Source organism: Pan troglodytes, chromosome 4 (genome assembly GCF_028858775.2).
Source record: "Pan troglodytes isolate AG18354 chromosome 4, NHGRI_mPanTro3-v2.0_pri, whole genome shotgun sequence".
Taxonomy (NCBI): Eukaryota; Metazoa; Chordata; class Mammalia; order Primates; family Hominidae; genus Pan; species Pan troglodytes.
In genome coordinates, this window is record NC_072402.2 from 48,589,266 (window position 1) to 48,613,108 (window position 23,843).

Here is a 23,843-nt window from a genome sequence, read left to right on the forward strand (position 1 = left end):
AAGGCACAATCTCAAGCTTTATCCCTTTTCCTTTCTGATTGATTACAGGAATATTCAATCAGAAGTAAACTCTTGTTAAAAGTCTATTTCAGAACTCTCTCTTGAACTCATTTGTCTTAACTGCACTGATAAAAGTTCACATTTCATTTCTTATCTAGATTACTAAACGGCATCATAACTCAATCTGTTTGACTCCAGCCTCTTCCTCTAAAATCTAGTTCCACAACGTCACCAGAAATTTATTTATAAAACACACCTATGTTACTCTTCTGCTTAAGAAATTTCCAAGTGCCTTAGAAAAAGCACAAAAGTTCAAATAGCCTCAACAGTGTGTACAGAGTTACTAGATGAAATAAAATGCATAGATGAGAATGAAGTAGCCTAATGCTTGTGGATGTTTACCTATTTAAAGTTCATTTAAAGTTGAGGACTGCACTAAAAAGAACAATTATAGGCTGAGATTTCATGTAAACTGATATGAGGTACTAATATATTTTAGGCATTTCCGAAAATTTTATTTAAGGAATTTTTAAAAATGGCTAATTGAAGTTGTATGTTCACCTGTTTTTAAGAACACATTTTATATTTAATAAAGAAAGAAAGATAATGCTTGGGTAAAATCTAGTGAGTAAGTATAAAGTTAAATCTTAAAGAAAAATCATGTCTTGTACACTTGGGCCATATGACTATGGCATTCATATTGGTTTTACAAGGATATATATCTGTATCTACATTTTTAACTCCTTTCAAAAGATGAACATCTACACATAAAATTATAAATTGAACACAAGCATTAGTTATTTTATCAACTATTGCTAAGCAACACTAGAGCCACAGAAACACTTAACTGAGTTTAAGTAGGTCAGAAATGTAGAAATTCAGAAAAGTTAAGAATAAATGCCATGCCAGAAGCCATCTGTGTCAGTGACAATGTTAGTTCATATACTGTGGACTGGGGAAAAAATATTAGATGAAATATTTACATTTGCAATACATTTTTTGTTATTGTCTTAACTATATAGTAAACTATTTTTTAAATTTAGATAATCAACAATTATTAATAGCAAAGTTCAGAAAATGCTAAACAGAGGTACGTGTATTTTTAGTAAGTGTGCACATTCTCAAAGAGACAGACACATAAACATATGAAATTAATACATTTTTGTTAGAAACAGTGGGGAGTGAAGGAGAAGATAGAAACACACACTATCATCCCAATTGTCCTGGCTGAGTTTAAATTTGGAACTCTATTCCCAGTACCAGAGAAAAACACCTAGAATATAAAGAGATAATCAGTAATTCAGAGAATCTTGTTTCATCCGGTTTAGTAAACAAAGAGTGCCAATTATTTTTAAGGAAAATAATTAAGTTCATAAAGAAAATAATGAAAAACTCATGTTCAATTACCTTTTCTAACTTTTTGGCTTCAATATGTCGAAGTACTTGTTCTCTCCAGTCATGAGGAACTTTACTTTTTCCTGGAGGATCTAATAAAGAATGCTCAGAACCAACCCTTGCATTTGGTCTTTTTGAAGGACTAGTCCGTGAATAATTGAAATCACTAACTGACATAGTTCTCTCTGGTATTTCATTAATAGAGGGTCGAGCACTCTGAGGTCTTGATGCATTTGGACCATCTATGCTGTATGTTCGTGCAGAAAGGGGTCTCTGCGATCCTGGCATCATTGGAGGAGTTCTTCCCGCTGAGTGGAACTCTCTGTATGATAAATAATCTCCTTCAGGAATCTGAGCCCGCCTTGTAGAGCCTGGATCACCAAGATTTACAGAGGCTGTGGAGGACACACTACTTTGTCGCTGAATTGTACTTCGAGTTACTGCAGGAATAAGTCGGTCGTTTGGTGAGATGGCCCACATTTCCCCATGTCTTGCTGGGCCAAGTCTCTGATGTAAATGGTATGCAGTATTAGCTCGAACATTGTTATGATTAGAGAAATTCATATTGGCAGAATGTTTAGCATAACTTTGATTTTCTGTGCTCTCTGATCTAGGAAGGAGCTGAGGAGGAAAACTGGCATGGTCTATTTGGGGATTTTGTTTGGAGTGCCACAAAGTGTCTTTGACTGCAGCACTGCTACTGTATTGGATATTATACTGTGGAGGACCATATATTTGAGGTGCAGATGGTGGGCCACTTGTGGGGCCTCTTATTATATTTGGCTCTTCGGGATTATGATTTGAATCAAACTTGAAAATTGCCTTTGTTCCTGATATTAAATCAGAAGATGAGGAAGAACCAGTAAATACCTGCAATGGTTGATCATACAACAATGTGGCAGACTTGCTCCTGACTATATTTTTTCCATCAACAGCAGATGTGATTTTAACGGTTGTACTTGGCTGCTGAGGTCCATTATCACTAAGAATATCATAGATTTTTAGCCCTCCAATCTCCATGTTAGTTATGCTATGAGATTTCACAACAGATCCAACTGGACCACTTTTCTGAGGGGAGAGATCTTCAGTGCTTTTGGAAATACCTAAGTCAACAGAACAATCACTGTCATGTGGTTCAGTCCTATTAGGAGACTGGGAAGTTTCCTCAGAATGTCCATTTACCTTATTTACGGATTCCAAATTAGGATACTTGTTTCCATTTTCCAAGTGCTCAGTTTCCTCTTTAGAATTAATGCTTAAAAAGCTTGTTCCAAGCACAATATCCTGTGTTTTTGATCTTTCCATGATCTCTGGTTGAAATGTATCATTAGTTATAAGTTTATTAAGATTCATATTGATATGATCTAATTTGTGAGTGTCATCAGCTGTGGCTGTTGAGTCAACACTTTTCTCAATTAGAACTAATCGCTCTTCAACATTCAAATCATATTCAGGTAAGTTAAAATCTTTTTTATCATGAGCTTTGAACTTTTCCTCTGTTGAATTGTTTAAAATATCTCCATTTTGTAAAAGGCTGTTAAAATTTTCATCTTCTTGCCTAAAATAAAGATAATTTTATGAAAAACATAATAAAGCCGAGTTTTCTTAGTAACAGGGAACATTAATAAATAAATTGTGTAGGTAGACAAGTTAAAAAAGTTAATAAAAGTCAAAGACAAAAGGCATTTATTATCAAGCATGTAATTTAAAAATATTATCTTAATAGTTAATAGAGCTTTATATTCAGTTGGAGACAAGTAATACAATTAAAATTCATAGATAATACCAAGATTAATTTTCATCAATACACTCAATCTGATTTGTCACAAAATAATTTAAAGGGCTGAACTATGAATAAAAGTGGAATTTTTAATCTTTGCTGCATCTTTTCATGAATGTGCTAAAAAAGCAAAATGCTTGAGGGAGGGCAGATATATGGAGAGAAAGCTAGTAACATGAATAGTGGAGTAAAGAGCACAGGACATTTTTACAGTTAATTTTGAAGCCTTACATTATTAACCAAATTAACCATAGTTAACGAAGTACACAGTTGTTATTACATTCAAATATATAGGTAAGAAAATTGTACAAAGCAAAGAACTGAATAATTGTCCAAAGTTTAACATCAAATATGTAAAAGGCATAGAAAGATAAATGAAGTCTAATCACTCTTCTAAGTAGCTAGCTGTATTTGGTAAATACTTTTAAATGTGTCATTCCAAATTTATACAAAATATTTTATTTCTACCTGTGATATTAAGTATTTGTGTCCTCTTGTATACATATTCAAGTTATGTTTCCACAAAAATTCCCTAATACTGGTCTTCCCATTACAAAAAAGATAACTTTCATTACTAGAAATACAGCACAAAAAGGTGTTGCTGTATTCCTTGCTTAGGCTTTATTTCATTATATTAAAAGCAGGATTTAGAAAATATCATACCGCTTTCCCAACAATAAATAAAATTTTATTATTCAACAAATTAATACGATAATATCTAGCAGGTTATAAAAATTAGTATTTTAAACAGCAGCTCATAGCCTCAAATTCAAAGAATAGAAATAAATGATTGATTGTGATTATAATTACACGGTACCTAAACTCATTTTCAGGCATAAAATTCACCTCCCTTTTCCAACAACACACATTAATATATACAAATTTTACTTAAATATGCCTGAAATTTAAGAACAACTCTAAATGACTATTTAAAATATCCACACATTAAACTTTTGGTTTAGTAGTAACCCCAATCTTTTTTTTTTTTTTTTTTGAGACCGGGTCTCAATTCTGTTACCCATGCTGGAGTGCAGTAGCCTGATCATGACTCACTGAGGCCTAAACCTCGCAAGCTCAAGTTAACCTCCCACCTTGGCCTCCCGAGTAGCTGGGACTACAGGCATGTGCCAACATACCTGGCCAATTTTTTTGTAGAGACATGGTTTCACCATGTTGCCCAAGCTGGTCTTGAACTCCTGTACTCAAGCAATCTATCATCTTAGCCTCCCAAAGTGCTCGGATTACAGGCATTCCACCACATCCAGCCAACCCCAATCTGTGTTTTTTTTTTTTTTTTTGAGACAAGGCCTAGCTCTGTCACCCAGGCTGGAATGCAGTGGTGTGATCACAGCTCACTGCAACTTCCGCCTCCTGGGCTCAAGCGATCCTCCCACCTCAGCCTCCCAGGTAGCTGGGACTACAGGCACATGCCACCACACATGGCCAACTTTTGTACTTTTTTTGGTAGAGATGGGGTTTCACCATGTTGCCAAGGCTGGTCTCGAACTCCTGGGCTCAAGCCATCCACCTGCCGCAGCCTCCTGAAGTGCTGGGATTACACGTTTAAGTCACCATGCTCAGCCCAGCCAATCCCCATCTTTCTAACAGAGTTTAGCTGATAGAGTAACACTATGGTAGAATGGCAGGGCCTTACTCTGATAACCAAATTTCTTCTTTTTTTTCTTTTCAAACCCACTGCCAACATTATAGACAACCAATTTCTCAAGAGCCTAAATAATAAAATGTGTTTTAGACTTCAGCTAAATTCCAGGCTATACAAATTAACATTTATCTCTCTCTCAGTGAGTGTGTCCTACAAAATTAAGCCTAAGCCAAATATACACCACCAGTCAAGAGTATCTGAATGAACCCTTTAATGGCAGCCCCTCAAAATGATTCTGCATTTCTAACTATAAAAATACTCCTTTCAACTTAAATTACCTCAAATATGCTGTTTATGTTGCCATATCTAAAAATATATAAATATTCAACTTTTTAACCGGAGATTGAGAATCTAGTCTATTCTTCCCCATTTAAAAATCTAATTTAAGATGGAAATGTATAAAAACTAAATGGAAAATCAGCAATAAAAATGGGGAAATAAAACATATTACTAGAACCACTTCTATAATATTTATTTATTAAACCCTATATATTTATGTATTTGTTATCTGCCTTACTACTTCTATTTATTGTATAAATAAAAAACTGTAAAAGAGGTTCACACACCTGATTTTGGAATTAATATCAATATGAGTTTGTTTCACTGGAGAGCAGAGTGAGGTGTCTTGACTACTATCAGTATTAAGAGAAACTGAATCAGACATCCGAGATGGAGAAGAACAATTGCTGTTATTCTGATTGCTATTGTGTGTAACTTCATCTGATAAAGAATCTGTTTCCTTTGTATCATCTGAAACAAAACAAATTTAAGATTAATGATAAATTCCCCAAAAATTGTGTGAAATTCTTTTCAGTGATGACAAATGGCAATTATACCATCCTGGTTCTATATATGAGGTAATAAATTATATTGATAAGATAATTGGAAGCACCCCTGAAAATTCAGTCCTAATACAAAGATTAAATAATTTTTAGATGGTGATATAATTTTTCAAAAAGTAACCAATGCTGGGGTTATTAAGAATTCGATTTAGTTACTGACAAGGTGATATTATTATGTACTGTGTTCTAAGGTCAGTTAATTTCAATGAATATACTTTTCACCCATTTACAATTTGAAAAACTGATAATGAAAATTCATTTACAACCTTTCTGAACTCAACTGGGCAAGAAATTATTTCATACATATATGGAATTTTTTCCCATCTACTCTAATAAAAATAAGCAATTCAATCCACAAACATAATCACCAAACAAATCAAGGAATTTTCAAAGGTCAGCTCTTTCTTAATGTTTTTAAAACATTTCATAAACTTGTTTATGAATGGTAAACTCTCAGTATGTAAGGTGGTTGTGTGTGTAGCAATTACATGAACAGAAACAGACAAGTGTTCATATTTTATAATAGGTAGTATAACAAGTAGTATTTTTTTAAAGTAGTGCTACAAATTTTTTTTTAACTAACTGAATTCTAGCCAAATCACAGAAATAGTGTATATAGACATATCCATAGATGATTATATGAATTAAGGATATCTTTGATGTTCTGAGATCTTAGGAGCACAGCTCAAGTAGTCCGGATTGTATTTACAGTTAACAGTAGCAAATGGGACTCTAACTTTGATCTCAGTGTATTTAGGTTTTGAGCTCTTAACTTAACCATTAAAATAGATGGTTGTTAAGTTCTTTCTTAGATACACTCCACTTCCACCTCATCATGGGGGTTATTGTGATAATTAGATAATAACACGTAAAATATTTAGTATAGTACCTAAGCAATTAGTGCTCAACAAATTCTAGGTATCACTACTACAAAATGAACCCAAGCTATCCAAGGGCCACCTTGATAATAAGTATCATTGATCATAAAGACAAACGGCTAAACATTTGAGGAAGATGATGTAAAGATACTCAGGTGCTAGAGGGGAGGGGTGAGGGAAGGGATACATACCCTTCAAGATCTCTAAGAGTCTAAGATTTGTCTTATATGAAAGAATGGCTGGCAGAGGTTGGACGGAGTGTAAAAAAATGTTTTGTGATAGAATCAATAAAATAACGAGCACCTACTATACATAAGGTACTGTGCTAAAAGATACATTATCTAGCCTATTTGATGCAAAAATCCTTCATTAGCCTCACTGTATGTCAAATCAGATATGTACACATGGATAAAATTAACTTAAGGATTACACAGCAGATAAGTGGCAGAAATGAACAATCCATGTTTATCTGTCGGTAAAGTCCATGCCTTTATAAGTAAATTTGCATGAGGAGAAAGAAAAGACTATCAAGGACTTTCCCTAAAAATGAGAGAGAAGGAAAGAGAACCTTTCAGAAAGCCATGTCTAAAAATTTGTTTCTAAAATGTATCAAATAACATAATATTCAATGAAATTTATTTCAAAAAAATTTATAAATTTATTGAGGCAATTTCTATTCTTAGCACTTTCCTTTAACATCTAACCTTTTTTGTTATTACTAAGTGCTACGACTTTTGGCTGGTTAATAGAGGTTTCAATTAATGGTGGTCGCATCTCCGCCATTTTCATCTCTTCATCAGAAGAAAGTTCTTCAGATTCCTAGTGAAAAGGGGGTGAGGGGGATAAAAATTAAATTTTTGTTTCTTCAAATAAATAAATATTAAGTCATAAGACTTTAAAGGGAAAACAAATATTATAAACACATATTAAACCTTTTCAAGATACGGCAATAAAATACAACCAGTCCTTCCAAGACTGTTTGTACAATTTGTACCTCTATCCTATTCATGGCACCATTATCCTAATCAAACATTAGGATACTGCTCCTCTATTCCCTTTTTTATACTGAGATGTTCACGTGCTGCATCTCCTATAATATTCTTACAACTATAGTAACTTTCAACCATATATAGCTCTATGAATTAGAGTAACACTCTATTAAAAGCCTTTAGTGGCTCCTCAAGACTACAGAACATTAAGTTCAAACTTCTTAGCTTGGCTTTTCAGAGCCTCGTAATCAGGGCCCTGTCTACTCTACTGATCTTATTTCATAATATTGTCTCTGACTTATTCAGTAACATAAAATGTTATTTTCCATATGTTCCAAATGCCATTCTTTTGCTCTCATCATTCCTTCCCCATTTCATTCCATTCTCCTGTATCTGCGAATTAAAATTTTCCAAAACACAGGTGAAATGCCCCCTTCTCAAGGCAGCCATAAATCTTTCTCCTAAATTTCTTTAACTTAGTACATTTCTAACACACTTAGCACAGTCTATCCTTAATTATATATATTTGCATTCATTTAAATCCCTATATCCACTTATCCATTCTGCCACCTTAGCTCTAAACACAGTGCCTTACACATAGAAATTACACTAAATGAGTCATAAGTTCACTGTAACAAACCTAATAATTTTTTCACAGCCTGTTACATTAGCTTCAGTGCATACCATAGCGTATTGAGTGATATTAACCATCCTTTTTTTAAAAAATTATTCCTGTTGTAAATGACAGCTCACAGGATAACCAGGAAAAGAGATGGTGTGCTTGAATGCATTTTGAAATTTTAGGGATGAAGATGTATTAACTTAAATAGCCACTTGTAGCTAGTATGTACTGCAGTGAACAATGCAGCTATAAATCAGAAACACTTCAGATATTCATATTAAAAAGTTACAGCTTCACCATTTTACATTACCACTAGCAGTGTATGAAGGGAATATAAAATGGTGCAATCATTTTTCATTCATGAAAATATATATCCACACAAAAACCTGTACACAAAAATTCACTGCAGACTTATTCATTACAGCCAAAAAGTGGAAATAATTAAAATGTCCATTAATTGAAGAATGGATGAACAAAGGGTGGATATACACAATGTAGTATTATTCGGTCATAAAAATGGATGCTGTGTTGATATATGCTATAACATAGAAAAACTTGAACACATTATGCTAGGTGAAACAGACCAGGCACAAAAGACCACATATTGTATGATTCCACTTAAATGAAATGTCAAGAATAGGCAAATTTACAGAGGCATATAAAGTAGATTTTTGGTTGCCTAGGGCCAAAGGGGATAAAGAGTGAGGAGTAACAGGTAAAGAGTATGGAATTTCTTTCTGGGGTGAGAAACATGTTCTAAAAGTGACTGCAGTAATGGCTGCACAATTTGGTAAATATACTAAAGGCCACTGAATTGAATACTTTAAATAAGTGATTTGTATGATATGTGAGTTATATCTCAATAAAGCTGTTTTTTAAAAAAAGTTCCAGCTTTTATTTATCCACTAGAAGAAACTCCACATCTAAAAACTGTCTCAGACATTCAACCAAAAAATCTTTCACTTTCAAGGATAAATGCATAAATAAGTTAAATAATTGGGTATGCCTATAGTAGTCTTTTCATTTTTAAGTTACAGAAATAAAAGCAATTATGTATTTTACAGTAGCCTAGACTATCTATAATCTAATTCGCATAAACATCTGAATACAAAGGGCATAATAATTTGTAAGTTTAAAGTGACAAGTGAGTGATATTTTTGCAGATATGAAATTTCTCAATGATGAATGCATTAACATATTTTCTACAATCAATATCAGGTCTTTATTTAGCAACAATAAAATATTAAATTGAAAGTTCTTATAGTTGCTCCAGAATAATCATAAAATCATACCTCAAAAACATCATCATGGTTAACAATATGCTTCAAGTTCTCAGAAGCTTTCATATTTGCAGTCACTGGTAAACTCCCAGGACTAATCTCAGCTTCAGGTTCACTGATCTTCTGTACAGAGTTTCCTATCATATATTTTTCTCTTTCATCAACTTTGCTTTTTACTGTAGTAGTACTTTCTGAGGTCTAAGTAAAAGAAAAGATAAAGAGCTTATATTCTTTAAGTTTTATATCTATTTTAAAAGTTCAGATAAAAATTTGTAAGCAATTTGCCAACTTCCAATTCTGGACTAATCTCAAACATGAAAACTTTAAACATAGAAACCTGTGACACTCACAGATAAAATGCTCATTTTAGGAGCACGTGGCCCCCAAAGATCCATGAGCCACATTAAAATTTAAAAGTTAGCCAAGGTTACTTTCCTCTTAGAAGCTGCCAAGGCTTGTAAGTGTGGACAACTGAGTCACTTAGCTCAGCAAACTCAACTCCGGATGGTTAAAATTGTTTTCTGCTCATTGTGGACTGTACAGTAACTCTAATGACATGGTAAAACTTTTGTTTCTGTGATACAATAATGTGTGTGTGGCAAAGTCCTAAAGGAATATACATACCATTTAGGGATTTGTGAAAGTTTCTGAAACATCGCAGGGAAATGCCAACTGTCTGTCATTGCAATTACATTTAAAATGAGAATTAGGTAAAATGGACCAATATTAACAGGGGGAAAAATTTCCATAATAATATTTTTTCTGGCATTCATTATCGTCTTTGTTCAGACAATGATTTTTTTAAAGGCTATGCTGACACTACACTGTCAATTGGACATTCTATAGCCAGAGTGGTAATGATAGTAATTATGGACTTCACTGATTATTTGTTTCCCAGTTCAGGTAGCTGAGAACAAAACCTTAAATTTGCAAGTGCAGTCACGTGGCACTTAACAACAGTGATATGTTCAGAGAAATTTATTAGGTGATTTTTTTCCTCTGTGAACATCACAGAGTGTACTTACACAAACCTAGACAGTATAGCTTACTACACACATAGGCTATATGTAATATTACATATACATATACATATACTATATTACATATAGGCTATATGTAATATAGCCTATGGCCCCGAGGCTACAAACCTGTATAACATGTTACTGTACTCAACACTATAGGCAATTCTAACACAATAGAAAGTATTTGTGTATGCAAACATATCTGAATATAGGAAAGCTGTGTTATGACATCATTAGGCAATAGGAGTTTTTCAGCTCCATTACACGTTTTTTCTTTTTTTGAGACAGGGTCTTGCTCTGTCACCCATGCTGGAGTGCTGTGGCATGATCATAGCTCACTGCAGCCTTGAACTCCTAGGCTCAAGGGATCCTCTCACCTCAAGTCTCCCAAGTAGCTAGGACTACAGGAGCATGCCACCATGCCCTGATAATTTTTAAAATTTTTTGTAGAGACAGGTTGTCTTGCTATGTTGCCCATGCTGGTCTTGAACTCCTGGCCTCCAGTGACTCTCCTGCTTAAGCCTCCCAAATAGCTAGGTCAACAGGCACACATCACCAAGCCCAGCTAATTTTTTTTTTTTTTTTTAAACTTTCTGTATAAACAGTCTCACCACCTTCGTCAGGCTGTTCTCAAATCCTCGGTGTAAGTGACCATCCCACCTCGGCCTCCCAAAGTGCTGGGATAACAGGGGTGAGCCACCATGGCCAGCCATCTCCCTTATATTCTTATTTTTTGTTTTTGAGACAGAGTGTCACTCTGTCACCCAGGCTGGAGCACAGTGGTGCGATCTCGGCTCACTGCAACCCCCGCCTCCTGGGTTCAAGCGATTCTCCTGCCTCAGCCTCCCAAGTAGCTGGGATTACTGGTGCCCACCACCATGCCCAACTAATTTTTGTACTTTTAGTTGAGATGGGGTTTCACCATGTTAGCCAGGCTGGTCTCAAACTCCTGACCTCAAGTGATCTGCTTGCCTTGGCCTCCCAAAGTGCTGGGATTAGAGGCGTGAGCCACCACGCCCAGCCCCTTATACTCTTATAGGACCACCATCATATGTATGTGAGCATGTCGACCGAAATATCATTCTGTGGTGCATGACTGCACATTCAGAGTACATGAAAAGGGGCACTATATCAACTGTCATTTAAAAATAAGAACTTGAAATAGGCTTTGGTTAATCCTTTTGAATTTTCTAACCTTCACACCCACATCTTTATTTATATCTTGTTGATCTTCATGTGGTTTCAAATCTCTTCCTGAGTCTTCATTGGTCTCTTCATCTTTTAATCTATGTACAATGGTTTGAACAGTTTTGACCATATTCTTAAGCTCATCTGGGTATGGTGTTGGATATCTTTTTAAATTTCCCTCCTAGAGAAATAAAATAAGTAAAATATGAAGTACAAATATTTCTAATGTCAATCTCAAACAAAATTTAATCTGTAACCCATCTGAATTACATTAGATATCAAGCTCATAGGGATAACTGTGAAGACAGATGATAGGCTTTGAAGGCATTTTAGGCTTGATAAAAATATGGTTTTATAACAAAATAATAAGACTTCGCAGTAAATTTCAATGTTTTAAAAGTTTTATCAGACTCAAATATTTCCATTTAGAGATATATAGTATGAATATTGCCAAAAATTGTGTCACTTAGCTTTGAAACAGATACACATTTTTCAGCTATTCATCTACGTATATATAAAATCCAGATATTCGTATATTTATGTCTCACATACCAAGAGCCATATTTTTCCAAGGTCAGCCTGTCATTTTCTGAGATTCAGCTAAGTTTGTATAAGGGGCAAATAATTACATTCATTAAGTAACTAAAAAATATGTATTTACTACTCCTACAACTGTGACATGTTTTCAATTCCATAAAGAAACAAAATGTTCATAACAAAGAGTTCTTTATCTCTAAGATTTATAAAAATAAATCATTAAAGAAAGGGAAAGGGGAGAAAATAATCATTATGAATATGGTGGGGGGAGAGTCAGCTAAACTGAAGTTAAACATAAAGGGTACTAATTTGAAATAAAGTGCTGGTTAATTTCTCTAGCCTATAATAACGTTTTCCTCTTATATTTATATATACTATGAAATTTAGCTTTAAATCACATAGTTTTATATTGTTCCCAAATTCTTTCCTGTCTGAAATATTTGGAATCAATAACACTTCAAGTGCCTTGAGGACAAGGAATAAATTCAATACTTTGTTATATCCCCAGACATCATAGTATATATAATACCAACTTAAATATCAGCAGACTTGTTTCAAATTTTAAAGAATAAAGAACAGACTCACCCTGGGAGGTGCCTCCCTTTCATCTTTGTCTTCATCACATTCAAATGCAACTTGAGCCCGCTGTTTCCTCTGTTCCTCCCACAATGAAGGGTTAAAACTTTCATTATCTGATATAAACATAACTAGAGAAAAGTAAAAAACAAAAACCTACTATATTTTACTGTAGTTATGGAAAACTATCACTTGCTCATAATTTCTGTATGAGTTATGTTCACTACAATAAGTCTAAAATAGTTAAGAATGGTCAATGCAAGAAATTAGAAATCCTAATGCATTGGCCGATTCTTTATAATGTCCATGTAAGATTTCTTTACAATGTCAATCACATATCCTTTCTTCCCTGAAGCTGATTCGTCTTGTTTTCTTACCAGAAGGGTTCCTGAAGAGAATCTACCAATTAAAACACCATAGATATATGGTTTTGGGCAGTGCTCTAAAAGGTGCTATGGTAGAAATGCAATTTCATCACTGTATTAAACATTATACATAATATGGATTATATACTAAGTAAAGTTCTTACAATATATTTTCTATATCAAAATGTAAAAAATGTAAAAAAAAAACTTTTAAGGTAAACCCAACACTTATATATTCTATCAGATATATAGGGTGAACATCCCTAATCCAAAAAATCCAAAATGCAAAAAATTCTAATGAGCATTTCCTTTGAGCATTGTGTCAGCACTCCAAAAGGTTTGGATTTTGGCATAGTTTGAATTTTGGGTTAGGGAGGCTCAACTGATATGAATTCTGCAAATATTCCGAAGTCAAAAAAAAATCAAAACCTGAAACACTTCTGGTCTCAAGCATTTTGGATAAGAGATACTCAACCTGTAATATCAAAAGCAAAGATTAAACAACTCTCAGTTTTTTGTTACTATTAGGCATCTAAAAAATACATAAGGCTTAAAAATTAATTCATTCAACTATTTATATCATTCCATAGTTGTGCAATACAAAATAAAATCACAAATTTAAAAGAAAATGACTATCCTTTACTCAAAACAGAGAGATTACAAGTACCCAAAATGAGCTTTAAAGAACCCCAGAAACTCCTGGAATACCCAAATATGGTCAATTCGAATATTTCTGCAAAAATAACATAATACAAAAACTTCTAATTATCATTTTTATTAAGCCCTTATTTGGGGCTTGCTTAACCTTTTAAAATCTCATACCCAAATTAAGGATGTCATGAAACCAAATCTTACCAATGGGAATGAAATTCTTTGATTTAGCCTTTTCTTTGTTTTCATTACTCCATTCAAGATTTTTTTTTCCTTATAATTGCTTTTTTAAATTGCTTAACACGTACTCAATGAAGTAGTGTATTTGTTTTTGTTCAAAACAAATGTGGAATGTGATTCAAATTCCTACTGACATACTTTTGTGGTATGATTGGAAAGGCAAGGACAGCCCAGCAGTTTCCAACAAAGTCTATTTTTTAATTCATATAATTCCCTCTCCCTTGTTCCAGGGCAGTAATTTCAATCACCAGCTTGGCCCAGAGATTCCAATTAGTGTTAGATTATTTCTAAAGCAACTTTACACCAGAATTTATTCAGAAGCCCAAGGTAAGTTAACTTATACCATGCTTCTCATTCTTGTCAAATTCTGGTCACTTACACTTTCTACTCTTTAGTATAAATCTCACATCTTTGAAGATTCAGGATATCAAGTAATATCACTTTCTATCCATTCTAGAGGCTACTCAAACTGATCACCCAGGTATAGACTTACTGAGGACTCTAATATTTTAGCTACAGATTTTCTCTCCACCTAAGACCTGCTAATATCCTGAATGATGTCAATGTGGGATGATAAGCCCACCACCCCAACACTACAACTTTATAATTCCTTGATGTCCTCAATCCCAATGTCCCTATGCACATCAGCTAAATGATTCACAACCATAGTCATACCCAGGACTTTTCCACCTCTTTGACCACTACACCTGTTCTTCCAAATCACTCAATTCTTTATTATTGCTGGTAAACTTTCGGTTCCTTAACTACCTTTCTTTTGCTCCTTGTAAAATCACTCTAGGTTTTACTTCCTTCTCTATTAAGCTTAGATTTTATGATACATTAATCACTACCACTTCCTGAAATGCCCTTACCCCAACTTCCAGAGGCAACTTTCACTTCATTGTAAAAAGAAATGCAATAAAAACCCTCAGACTCATATTTCCACTAATATCCTGCTTTCTTAGCTACAAATGTATTGTTACATGGAGGCATACTTCCCTTTCTCTCTGATTGAGACTGATTCCTCTACCTAGGCCCAAGATCTCACCCCTACTCTTGCATATTTATTCATCACTATCTACCTTTAGAATCTTTCTTTTTTTCCTCTTTTTTTTTTTAATCTTCCCACCTTCAGAATCTTGAAGGCAAGAATTTTTGCCTTTACTTAGCTCTAGCACAATACCTGTCACAAAGGTGGGATGAAAAATAGAATTAATTAAGTGTGAACAGTGCCTACTTCTCTCAAATTGGTATAAAACCCAAACCCAAACACATAATATTTTTTGACTCATCTATTTCTTGGAGGCACTGGGATAAAGACAAAAGCCTTTCTTATAGGTGAAAGGAAATTCATTCACCTTGTTTAGTGCTGTGTTTATAATACCCATGAGATACTTTAGGTGACACATGAACTCTAAGATGACCCAGAATATCATAATTGATACTGTATTTCAAATTTTTCTATTAGAAACTCTTCCATTCTAAAACAAATCTCAAAATCAAAATTTAGTAGTGGCAAGATTTTGCTACTTCTATTCTTCCTATCAGAAATAAATGTTTTACCTGAATTGTGATCTCTTTTCAAATTAAACAGGAAAGGAATAAATTTCAATGATAGAATAGAAAAAGAAGGCAAGGTAGATTTGAATTATTAAAGTAGAAACCAGTATGAGAAGAAATCAAGGCAAGAATATACCTATGATTCGGACAGTTTAGAGGCGGGATGAGTAAAGTTTTTCTATAAAGGGTCAAATAAATATTTTAAGCTTTGCGAGAAGCAACTAATGATAATAGCATCTATTTTGGAGGATTATTGTAAAGATGAGAAGTTACGGATATGTAAAGTGCTTAGCATTGTGTCTGACTCAAATTGGCTATTATTCTTGCATTGTTATAGCAGGTTTAGCTTTGAAATACTCTTGTATTCCAGAACTAGTGCTAAACTATTAGAAAACTCTTTACCTTCTATAGGATAACTATTTCTTGCTCTCTGCCAGAAGCAATAAAAGACTTGCTTTGATAAGTTATTATTTCATGGGTAAATCTGATGACTTGTATTTAGATGTAGCAAAACCTATTCAGCTTTCTAATCCGATTAGAAGATTTGTGAGATAACTAATGTAAAGAGCTTCATTCACTGGAGGTTCTATAGTTAAAGCTTTAAGAATAGGTTTACAAACAACCTCTCTTCCATGTATTTAAATTCACCCATAATCTCCAAATTAAGCAATACAATAAAATATGGAAGTATGTTTCCATAACAAAATATAGTATACTTAATATTAAGCTGTCAATAGTGATTACTGTTTTATGTGAACAATAATTTCATGAATTAGAAATTAAGTTAAAAATAGAAGTGCAAACTCTGCTTATGCTGTAAGCAGTGCCATGTGGGGAATTACAGCAAATACTTGAATGCATCAATAGCTAAGTTTTTTGTTTGTCTTACTCACTGAAACTTATGTCTCAATTTCCTACTTTTCTTTGTCTCTGAAGATGATTTCTGGAAAATAGGAAGTAAGGGTAAGCATCCTCTAAATAATGTTATAATCAGCTATGCAATATACTAGATAATTGTTCTTTTACATGAGAGGACAGAATACTAGCGTAAGTTAAGTATCCCTTATGTGAAATGCTTGGTTCCAGAGTGTTTTGTAGTGAATGAATGTGGCTGTGCTCCAAAAGAACTATTATCATCATTTCAAGATAAGGAAACTGAAGTTCAAGAACCTATTTAACTTGCCCGTGGTATAATTTATAAATTAAGACTTATGATTGAAATGACTGATTTACATTTTTTCTTCAGTGTTTCTATGTATTAAGAATTAATTTATAAATAATTTCAAACCACAGAGATTTTCACTGGTGTCAGAAAGAAGATACATAAAAAATAGTTACTTTAAGTGTAACACAATAAACACACATACACACACACACACGCAGAGAGTACAACATATACTAAAAACAATTTGCTCGTTAGTCTAAAAGGTCGTCATACCATAATCTATAAAAAAATCTGTGCCCAGTAGTAAAAGGTATATTCCTCCTTGTCGGGCAAAATAAAGAAAAGAATTTAAGAGTAGTATTTATAGTCAGAGTTCAACAGATTATCCTGATCCAGTGTGTAGATCCAAGTGTAATATTAAGTTCACAGGTGAAGAAAATATTTCTTGGTTTAATAATTCTTATCACATAACACTTAACATGTATTCCTAGCATACAGCTAAATGTTTTTAAGTTATCAATTTTAACACTGCGGTTTAATTTAAAGGAATCATTTAAGGAAGCATATGCTACACTTATACTTCTAAATTCAACCCCTGAAATCGTGCCCTATTTTTCCATTATTTCGAAACAAACTGTTTTGGTCAATTCTCTGAAGTCCCATCAAACTGGTAAAAGTCTCTGAGACTTAAAGTTCACTTCACACCTTTTAAATTAGTATTTGTTTTTAACAAGAAAATAGATTATGAAATTCCTACCATCCTCAGTCCTTGGCTGTTGAGGGAACATGTAGTTGGTAAGCACCATTTTCTGGGTCTCTGAATCAGTTTCTTTTTGAAGAGGTATCAGGGGTTTGGACTAGAGAAGGAAAATAAATGCTTAATTTTCAATAACCCTAAAGCAAATATATATTCAGCAATTCCTCTGCATAAGTACACACCACCTTTTCTATAAAGTATCAATGTGCAGGTTACAAACAAATCTAACTATACACAATAACACTTTAGGCATTGATTTGATAACACTTTAGGCATTGATTTGAAACCATATTAAAATCCAACAAATGTAGTTTTTAGTATAAAGCAAGTAAATCAAGTTACTGAAATATCGTTTTAAAAGATTTCATATACTAAGTTTATCCACAGTCCGTTACTTATTAACACAGTGATATATTTAATACTGTTATAAAATAAGCCTTTCCATTGTATATTATTTTGCCCTCTCTAGTATTCCCCTTCACTAAGATGCTTTTGGAAAAAATTTGGAACAGTTAGTCTGGTTATCTAAATGTTTATTCTAGTTAGCAGCTGAAAAGAGAATGATGAAAACAATCAGCTGCTTCTTTTTCTTCCTCTTGTGTATCCTGTCTACAGTAATGACACCAGTAAGTCACTTGGTGGTGGAGTCCCCCAGGAAATTTGGACCTTCTTTTTTCTTATGATTTTTTCCCTAACTAGTCAACAAATGTTATCCATCTATTTTTTAATATAACTAATTCTTTTTGCTATTCACCTAAAATCCTACCAATAAAAGCCTTGGCTGACTCCAGACGGACAGAGAACTACCCAATTCTCCCCTCACATGTCACCCTATTACTTAATTCTTTGCACCTACTCCTGTGAAAACCTTCCAGCTAGTTAATTCCATCCTGTAATCTTACTCCCATTTAAACATTCCTTTCTGTTCCTCAGCAAACAAAACCTGCCCTACATTTCAAATTCCTGAACAATTTCCTTAACTCTCAGATAATGGAAACGGTAGCTCTACTCCCTTCCCAAAGACAGTGCTTCTCTCAGGCCTCAAATACAGGTGTTTTATTCTCTCCTACCTCATCCACCCCAAGTCAGGAGGCGAGGGTAGCGCTTACAATGCTGTGACATCATTCCTCCCTTATCCTCAGATTTAAATTCCTTTTCCTTTGAGGCATATAACCCATACCTTCCATAGTCAATCTCCTGTCCTATTATCTACTGGCCTCTTGGTGGTATTCATCTATTCCTGGCTCTTTTACACCAAATTTTTCCAAAGTCACGAGTAATTCAACATATACAAAACATAGATGACATTTCCATACTTTTGGCTTCTTAGCAGATGAACAATTTGTGCGAAGAAAAAAATAAGCCCCCTTAGATGAGCATATAAAAATTATATGGGAGGCTTTTAAAAACTCATCACCCTGAAAATCTTCTAAAACTGTTGTAATTGTTGCACAACTCTGTGACTATACTAAAAACCACTGAATTGTATCCTTTAAAAGGGGTTCACTGTATGGTACATGAATTACATGTCAACAAAGATGTAATAAGAAAACTAGACACCTGTTATTTATGAGGCACAGAGACAGAAAAAGGAATGAGAACAGTATATCTGGCCTCTCAGTTCCCTGAACACCTAACTTCAGAGATCTTTAATCCGATTTCATTTCACATATTCTATTACTATGCCATAATTCCTAAAATATTCTTCTCCGAAATATAAAGATCACTCATTCAATGAATATTTACTAAGAGCCTTTTATATTGCAAAGCACTATGACAGGTCCTGAGTACAGAGTGGTGAGCAAAGCATGTATGTTTACTGACTTTGTAGAGTTTATGAGAGGAAGAATACAGGTAACAAAATAGGCAACTGCAACTGTAATTCCAAGTGAAATTACAGGGTAGACAGGGTACAGTGTGCAAGAAGAACATATAGGAGGAGAAATTCACTTACCACTATCTTGAATGATTAGCAAAGCATTCCTGAAAGAAAGTCTAAGGTGAGGATAAGAAGGTAAGAAGCCAGGTAAGAAAGAGAAGGAAGAATGTTCCAAGAAAGCAGAACTGATTTGGAGAAATGAGAATGAATGTGTATGGGGTAGAGATGAAGCCACAAGATGAGCAGGCTCTTGAGGCATATGACATAAAGAAAAAAGAAACAATGAAAAGGTTTTAAGTAGGATAGTGCTGGGATCAGATTAAAGAATCACTCAAATCACAATGTGGTTCAGAATGGGTAATAAGGGATTGGAACTGGTAGCAACACTGGAGGCAGAGACCTATTAGGAAGCTAGCTCAACAGTCTGTCAGCACTGTTCAAAAGCACTGTAAGGTAAGACAAAAATGAATACCACAGATTATTTATAATTTTCTTTTTCTTTTCTTTTTAAGAGAATCTTGTTCTGTCACCCAGGCTGGAGGCTGGAGTGCAGTGGCATGATCATAGCTCATTGTAACCTAGAACTTCTGGGCTCAAGCAATCCTCCCGCCTCAGCCTCCCAAGTAGCTGGTACTACAGGTATGTGCCACTGTGCCTGGCTATTTCTTTTTCTAAGAGATGGGATCTTGTTATGTCACCCAGGCAGGTCTCAAACTCCCAGCCTCAAGCAAGCCTCCTGCCTTGACTTCTCAAAGTGCTAGGATTACAGGTGTAAGCCACCACGCCCAGTCTGATTACTTATAATTTTTTAGTAGCCACATATATTAAAATGGCAAAAAAGATGAAATTTTGATAATGCATTTAACTTTACATATTCAAAATATCATTTTAACATATAATCGAAAAAAATTAGGAACATGACCATATATATTATCTGTTCATACTAAGGCTACAGATACCAGTGTGTACCTTACACTCACACCAAATCTCAATTTGGACCAGTCACCTGACACTAGTGGCTATGGTACTGGACAGTGCAGGTCTAAGTGAAAGATGAACGTGAACAGTATTTAAGGGAAGTGGTAGTAGGGATACAGCAAAATACACAAACACTAGGATGTTTAAGATTCAATAGGGCTTGTCTATCAACTGGACTGAAGTACAGGGAAAAACAGTAGTTAAGGGTTGCATTTCCAGGCCTCTGCCTCCATCAAGTATTATTTACCAAGCTAAAGAAGCTGAGGGGTGTGGGGGAAATATATTTGGGGCAGAACATGGTATACTCAATTTTGGGCTTGCTGAATTTGAGACATGTAGGTGGCAATGTTAAGCAGGAATTGAGCTATATGAATGTGAAGCTCTGGCACAAGAACTGGGCTGAAGATATTGTTAAGAATAATGAGGATACAGATAGCAATTTCAGGAGAAAGTATGGAGAAATTAAAGCAGAGCCTAGGGTAACCATGAGAAGCACAAACATGTAAGGCACAGGCAGAACAAATATGTCTGAAAAGGAGACTGAGGAGCAGTCAGGTAAAAGGACAACCAGCAGAGTATGGTAACACAGACATCATGCAGCCCTCCCACTCCACTGCACTCACAGTACTTGCTGATCACCCTCAGCAAGACTACTATTCCCTTGACCTTTTGACATTCTTCCCACCATTTACTCCTGTCTTTGACTCCCCTTTTGTACCACACTGTATCTTATTTAAACCACTTTCTTGCCACAAACCAAGACCTCTTTGCTGCATTATTCTTTTCTTGCACCTGTCTTGGCAAAACTACAGCCCAAAATCCTTCCAGTTGTGTGCTTTCTCTATATTACATTGCTGAGCAAATTAGTATCACCACAAACTTGTGGAGTGATTAATTTGTACTCATATTTGTGTACTGATACTAATAATACTTCAACTAGGCTCTACATGTTACCTGAAAATCCTTCTATGTTTCCTAAACTGTATTCTGAAAATATCTTCCTTAAAAAAAAAAAAAAAAGGATTCAAGAACAGCTATGAGGTTGTGCTTGGTGGCTCACGCCTGTAATCCCAGCACTTTGGGAGGCCGAGGTGGGTGGATCACATGAAGTCAGGAGTTCGATAACAGCCTGGCCAACATGGTGAAACTCCGTCTCTACTAAAAATACAAAAAGCTGGGTGTGGTGATAAGTGCCTTTAGTCCCAACTACTCAAGAGGCTGAGGCAGGAAAATTGCCTGGACCCAGGAGGCAGAGGTTGCAGAGAGCCAAGATGGAGCCACTGCACCCCAGCCTGGGCGACAGAGTGAGACTCTGTCTTAAAAAAAAAAACAGCTATGAGTATGGAAAATTCTACATTCTAAGAGTATCATAATGTACACTATTTCCTCTCCTCCCTTTCACAAACGTCATACCCAAGCTCTCTCCAACAGGTTAAGAATTCCTGCCATAGCTTTTCCATCAGTTTCCATCCATTATCCAACTGCTTCTCATATTCTTTTTTTTTTTTTTTTTGAGACAGAGTCTTGCTCTGTCACCCAGGCTACAGTGTGGAGTGCAGTGGAGTGATCTCGGCTCACTGCAACGTCCGCCTCCTGGGTTCAATCAATTCTCCTGTCTCAGCCTCCCGAGTAGCTGGGGCTACAGGCACATGCCACCACGCCCGGCTAATTTTTGTATTTTCAGTAGAGACGGGGTTTCCCCATATTGGTCAGGCTGGTCTTGAATTCCTGACCTCAGGTGATCCACCCGCCTCGGCCTCCCAAAGTGTTGGGACTACAGGCATGAGCCACTGCACCAGACCCTCATATTCTTAATCTTACTCACACAGCTTCTTTCCAACAACCTGTAAACATGCTCTGCAATATTAAAGGATCCCTGCGCTTTTCCTGCTGCTAGCTATCAATTTCTTTATGTTCCATTCCATTTCCTTCTCATCCAACCTTCTTAAAGAGTAATCAACATTATGTGATTCCATTTCATCATCTATTTATTCCTTAAACTCCTTCAATCTGGGTTTTGCCATATACCTCTATAATTACTTTAGCTAGCTGCCAAATATAATGGATATTTTTCAGATATAATCTGAACTGACTTCTCAACAGCATTTATCCTATTAACAACTTCTTCCTTCAGGCCAGTCTTAACTCTTCCTTCTTCACTCTTGAGTCCATCATCATCCAGTTCTTCTACTTCTATGGCTACTCTCTTTAAGCCTCTTAGTCTACTGCCATTTAAATGTTGGGGTTCCTCAGGATTCATCATGCATCACTAACATTTTAAAAGTTATTTTATATAATTCCTTTTGAGAAACAACAAAAGCTATGACTCCATTCCCTAGAAAAAGTTAATTAAGATCATGGGCTGAAACAAATGTGTATTTCTTCTTGTGCCACAAATCTTTTAAAATAAAGTGAATATATTTTTACAAATAAGCACAAAGAATAAACCTGTAATAGTACTGAAAAAAGAAAATGAAGCCTTCAGGAGCAATTTTGAGAAACTTCTGAAGGTTAGAAATTTTTAAATAAAGAAACCAAGAGCACAGAAACCATACAGAAGAAAATGAAGTCAGGAGGTTCATGGTCACCAGCGTGTTCTATGCATGGCTAACTTGGATATACCAAAGATACTTCTAACTCAACATGTTTAACTAGAACTTAGCATCTTCCCATAAACATATTTCTTTCATTTGTGGTTACTTTTCTTGGTTGTGGCAGTATTATCCACCTAGTCACTGAAGCCAAATCTTTGACCCTCATCTTTGCTTTTACTCTCTTCTCACATACATGCATTGCTTCATGCTCTATTGATGCAATCTTTTAAACTATTCCTCAAAAATACCTGCTCTTCCCCCAGTTCTGTTTCATTACTTTAGTTCAAGGCAACATGTTCTGTTGCCTAGAGTATGACAATGTCCTCCAATTCAGTCTCCCCTACCTTCATGCTTGGCACTAACCCCTGATGAATCCATCTTCCACCATGCAGCCAAAAAGGCCTTTCTAAAATATCAGTGTGATCATACTATTTGCCTGTTCAATGTTACACTGGTTTCCGTATTATCCTGTATGTATCATAAAAATCACTTCTTCCTTTTATACTGATGGCAGATATGAATAATTGATCATGACTAGAATGAACAAATGTCCATTTTGCCTGAGACAGACACAACTTATACATGTTGTTCTCATGTAATTATCAATGGTGCCCCTTTCACTCCCCCGAAAGTGTCCTATTAGGGACAATAAACTACACAGCCACCCAAATCACAGCAATTTTCCACTAGCTTGAATTTGATCATAAGTCAGAATCTGCAACACAATTTTTCAGGAAGCCACTCATAATTGATAAGAGTACAAGATTTTTAAAAATCTTATTTGCCACCCTTGAGATATAATACAGGTTCCTCTGCATGGCATAGAAGATCCTCCACCAACTGATCTCTATCTGCCTTAGTAGCCTCGTTTTCTACCTTTTC

The 23,843-nt window shown here is 35.0% G+C and overlaps 1 protein-coding gene across 17 annotated transcripts in view; it reads right to left on the reverse strand.

The window, feature by feature from the left end:
- The window catches only part of ERBIN (erbb2 interacting protein), a 151,270-nt gene that overhangs the window by 24,293 nt on the left and 103,134 nt on the right, over positions 1-23,843 (reverse strand). For 13 of the 17 annotated variants that reach the window (XM_001162676.5, XM_001162804.5, XM_001162761.5 and 10 more), the window contains 7 exons: positions 17,511-17,610; positions 12,782-12,903; positions 11,667-11,840; positions 9,462-9,647; positions 7,263-7,377; positions 5,405-5,588; positions 1,408-2,953 (listed from right to left, as the gene is read on the reverse strand). In XM_001162676.5, coding sequence (XP_001162676.3) covers positions 1,408-2,953; positions 5,405-5,588; positions 7,263-7,377; positions 9,462-9,647; positions 11,667-11,840; positions 12,782-12,903; positions 17,511-17,610 — 2,427 coding nt within the window. The remainder of the gene's footprint in view (positions 1-1,407; positions 2,954-5,404; positions 5,589-7,262; positions 7,378-9,461; positions 9,648-11,666; positions 11,841-12,781; positions 12,904-17,510; positions 17,611-23,843) is intronic. The other 4 variants (XM_063811170.1, XM_009449078.4, XM_009449077.5 and 1 more) reach the window with 1 other exon arrangement.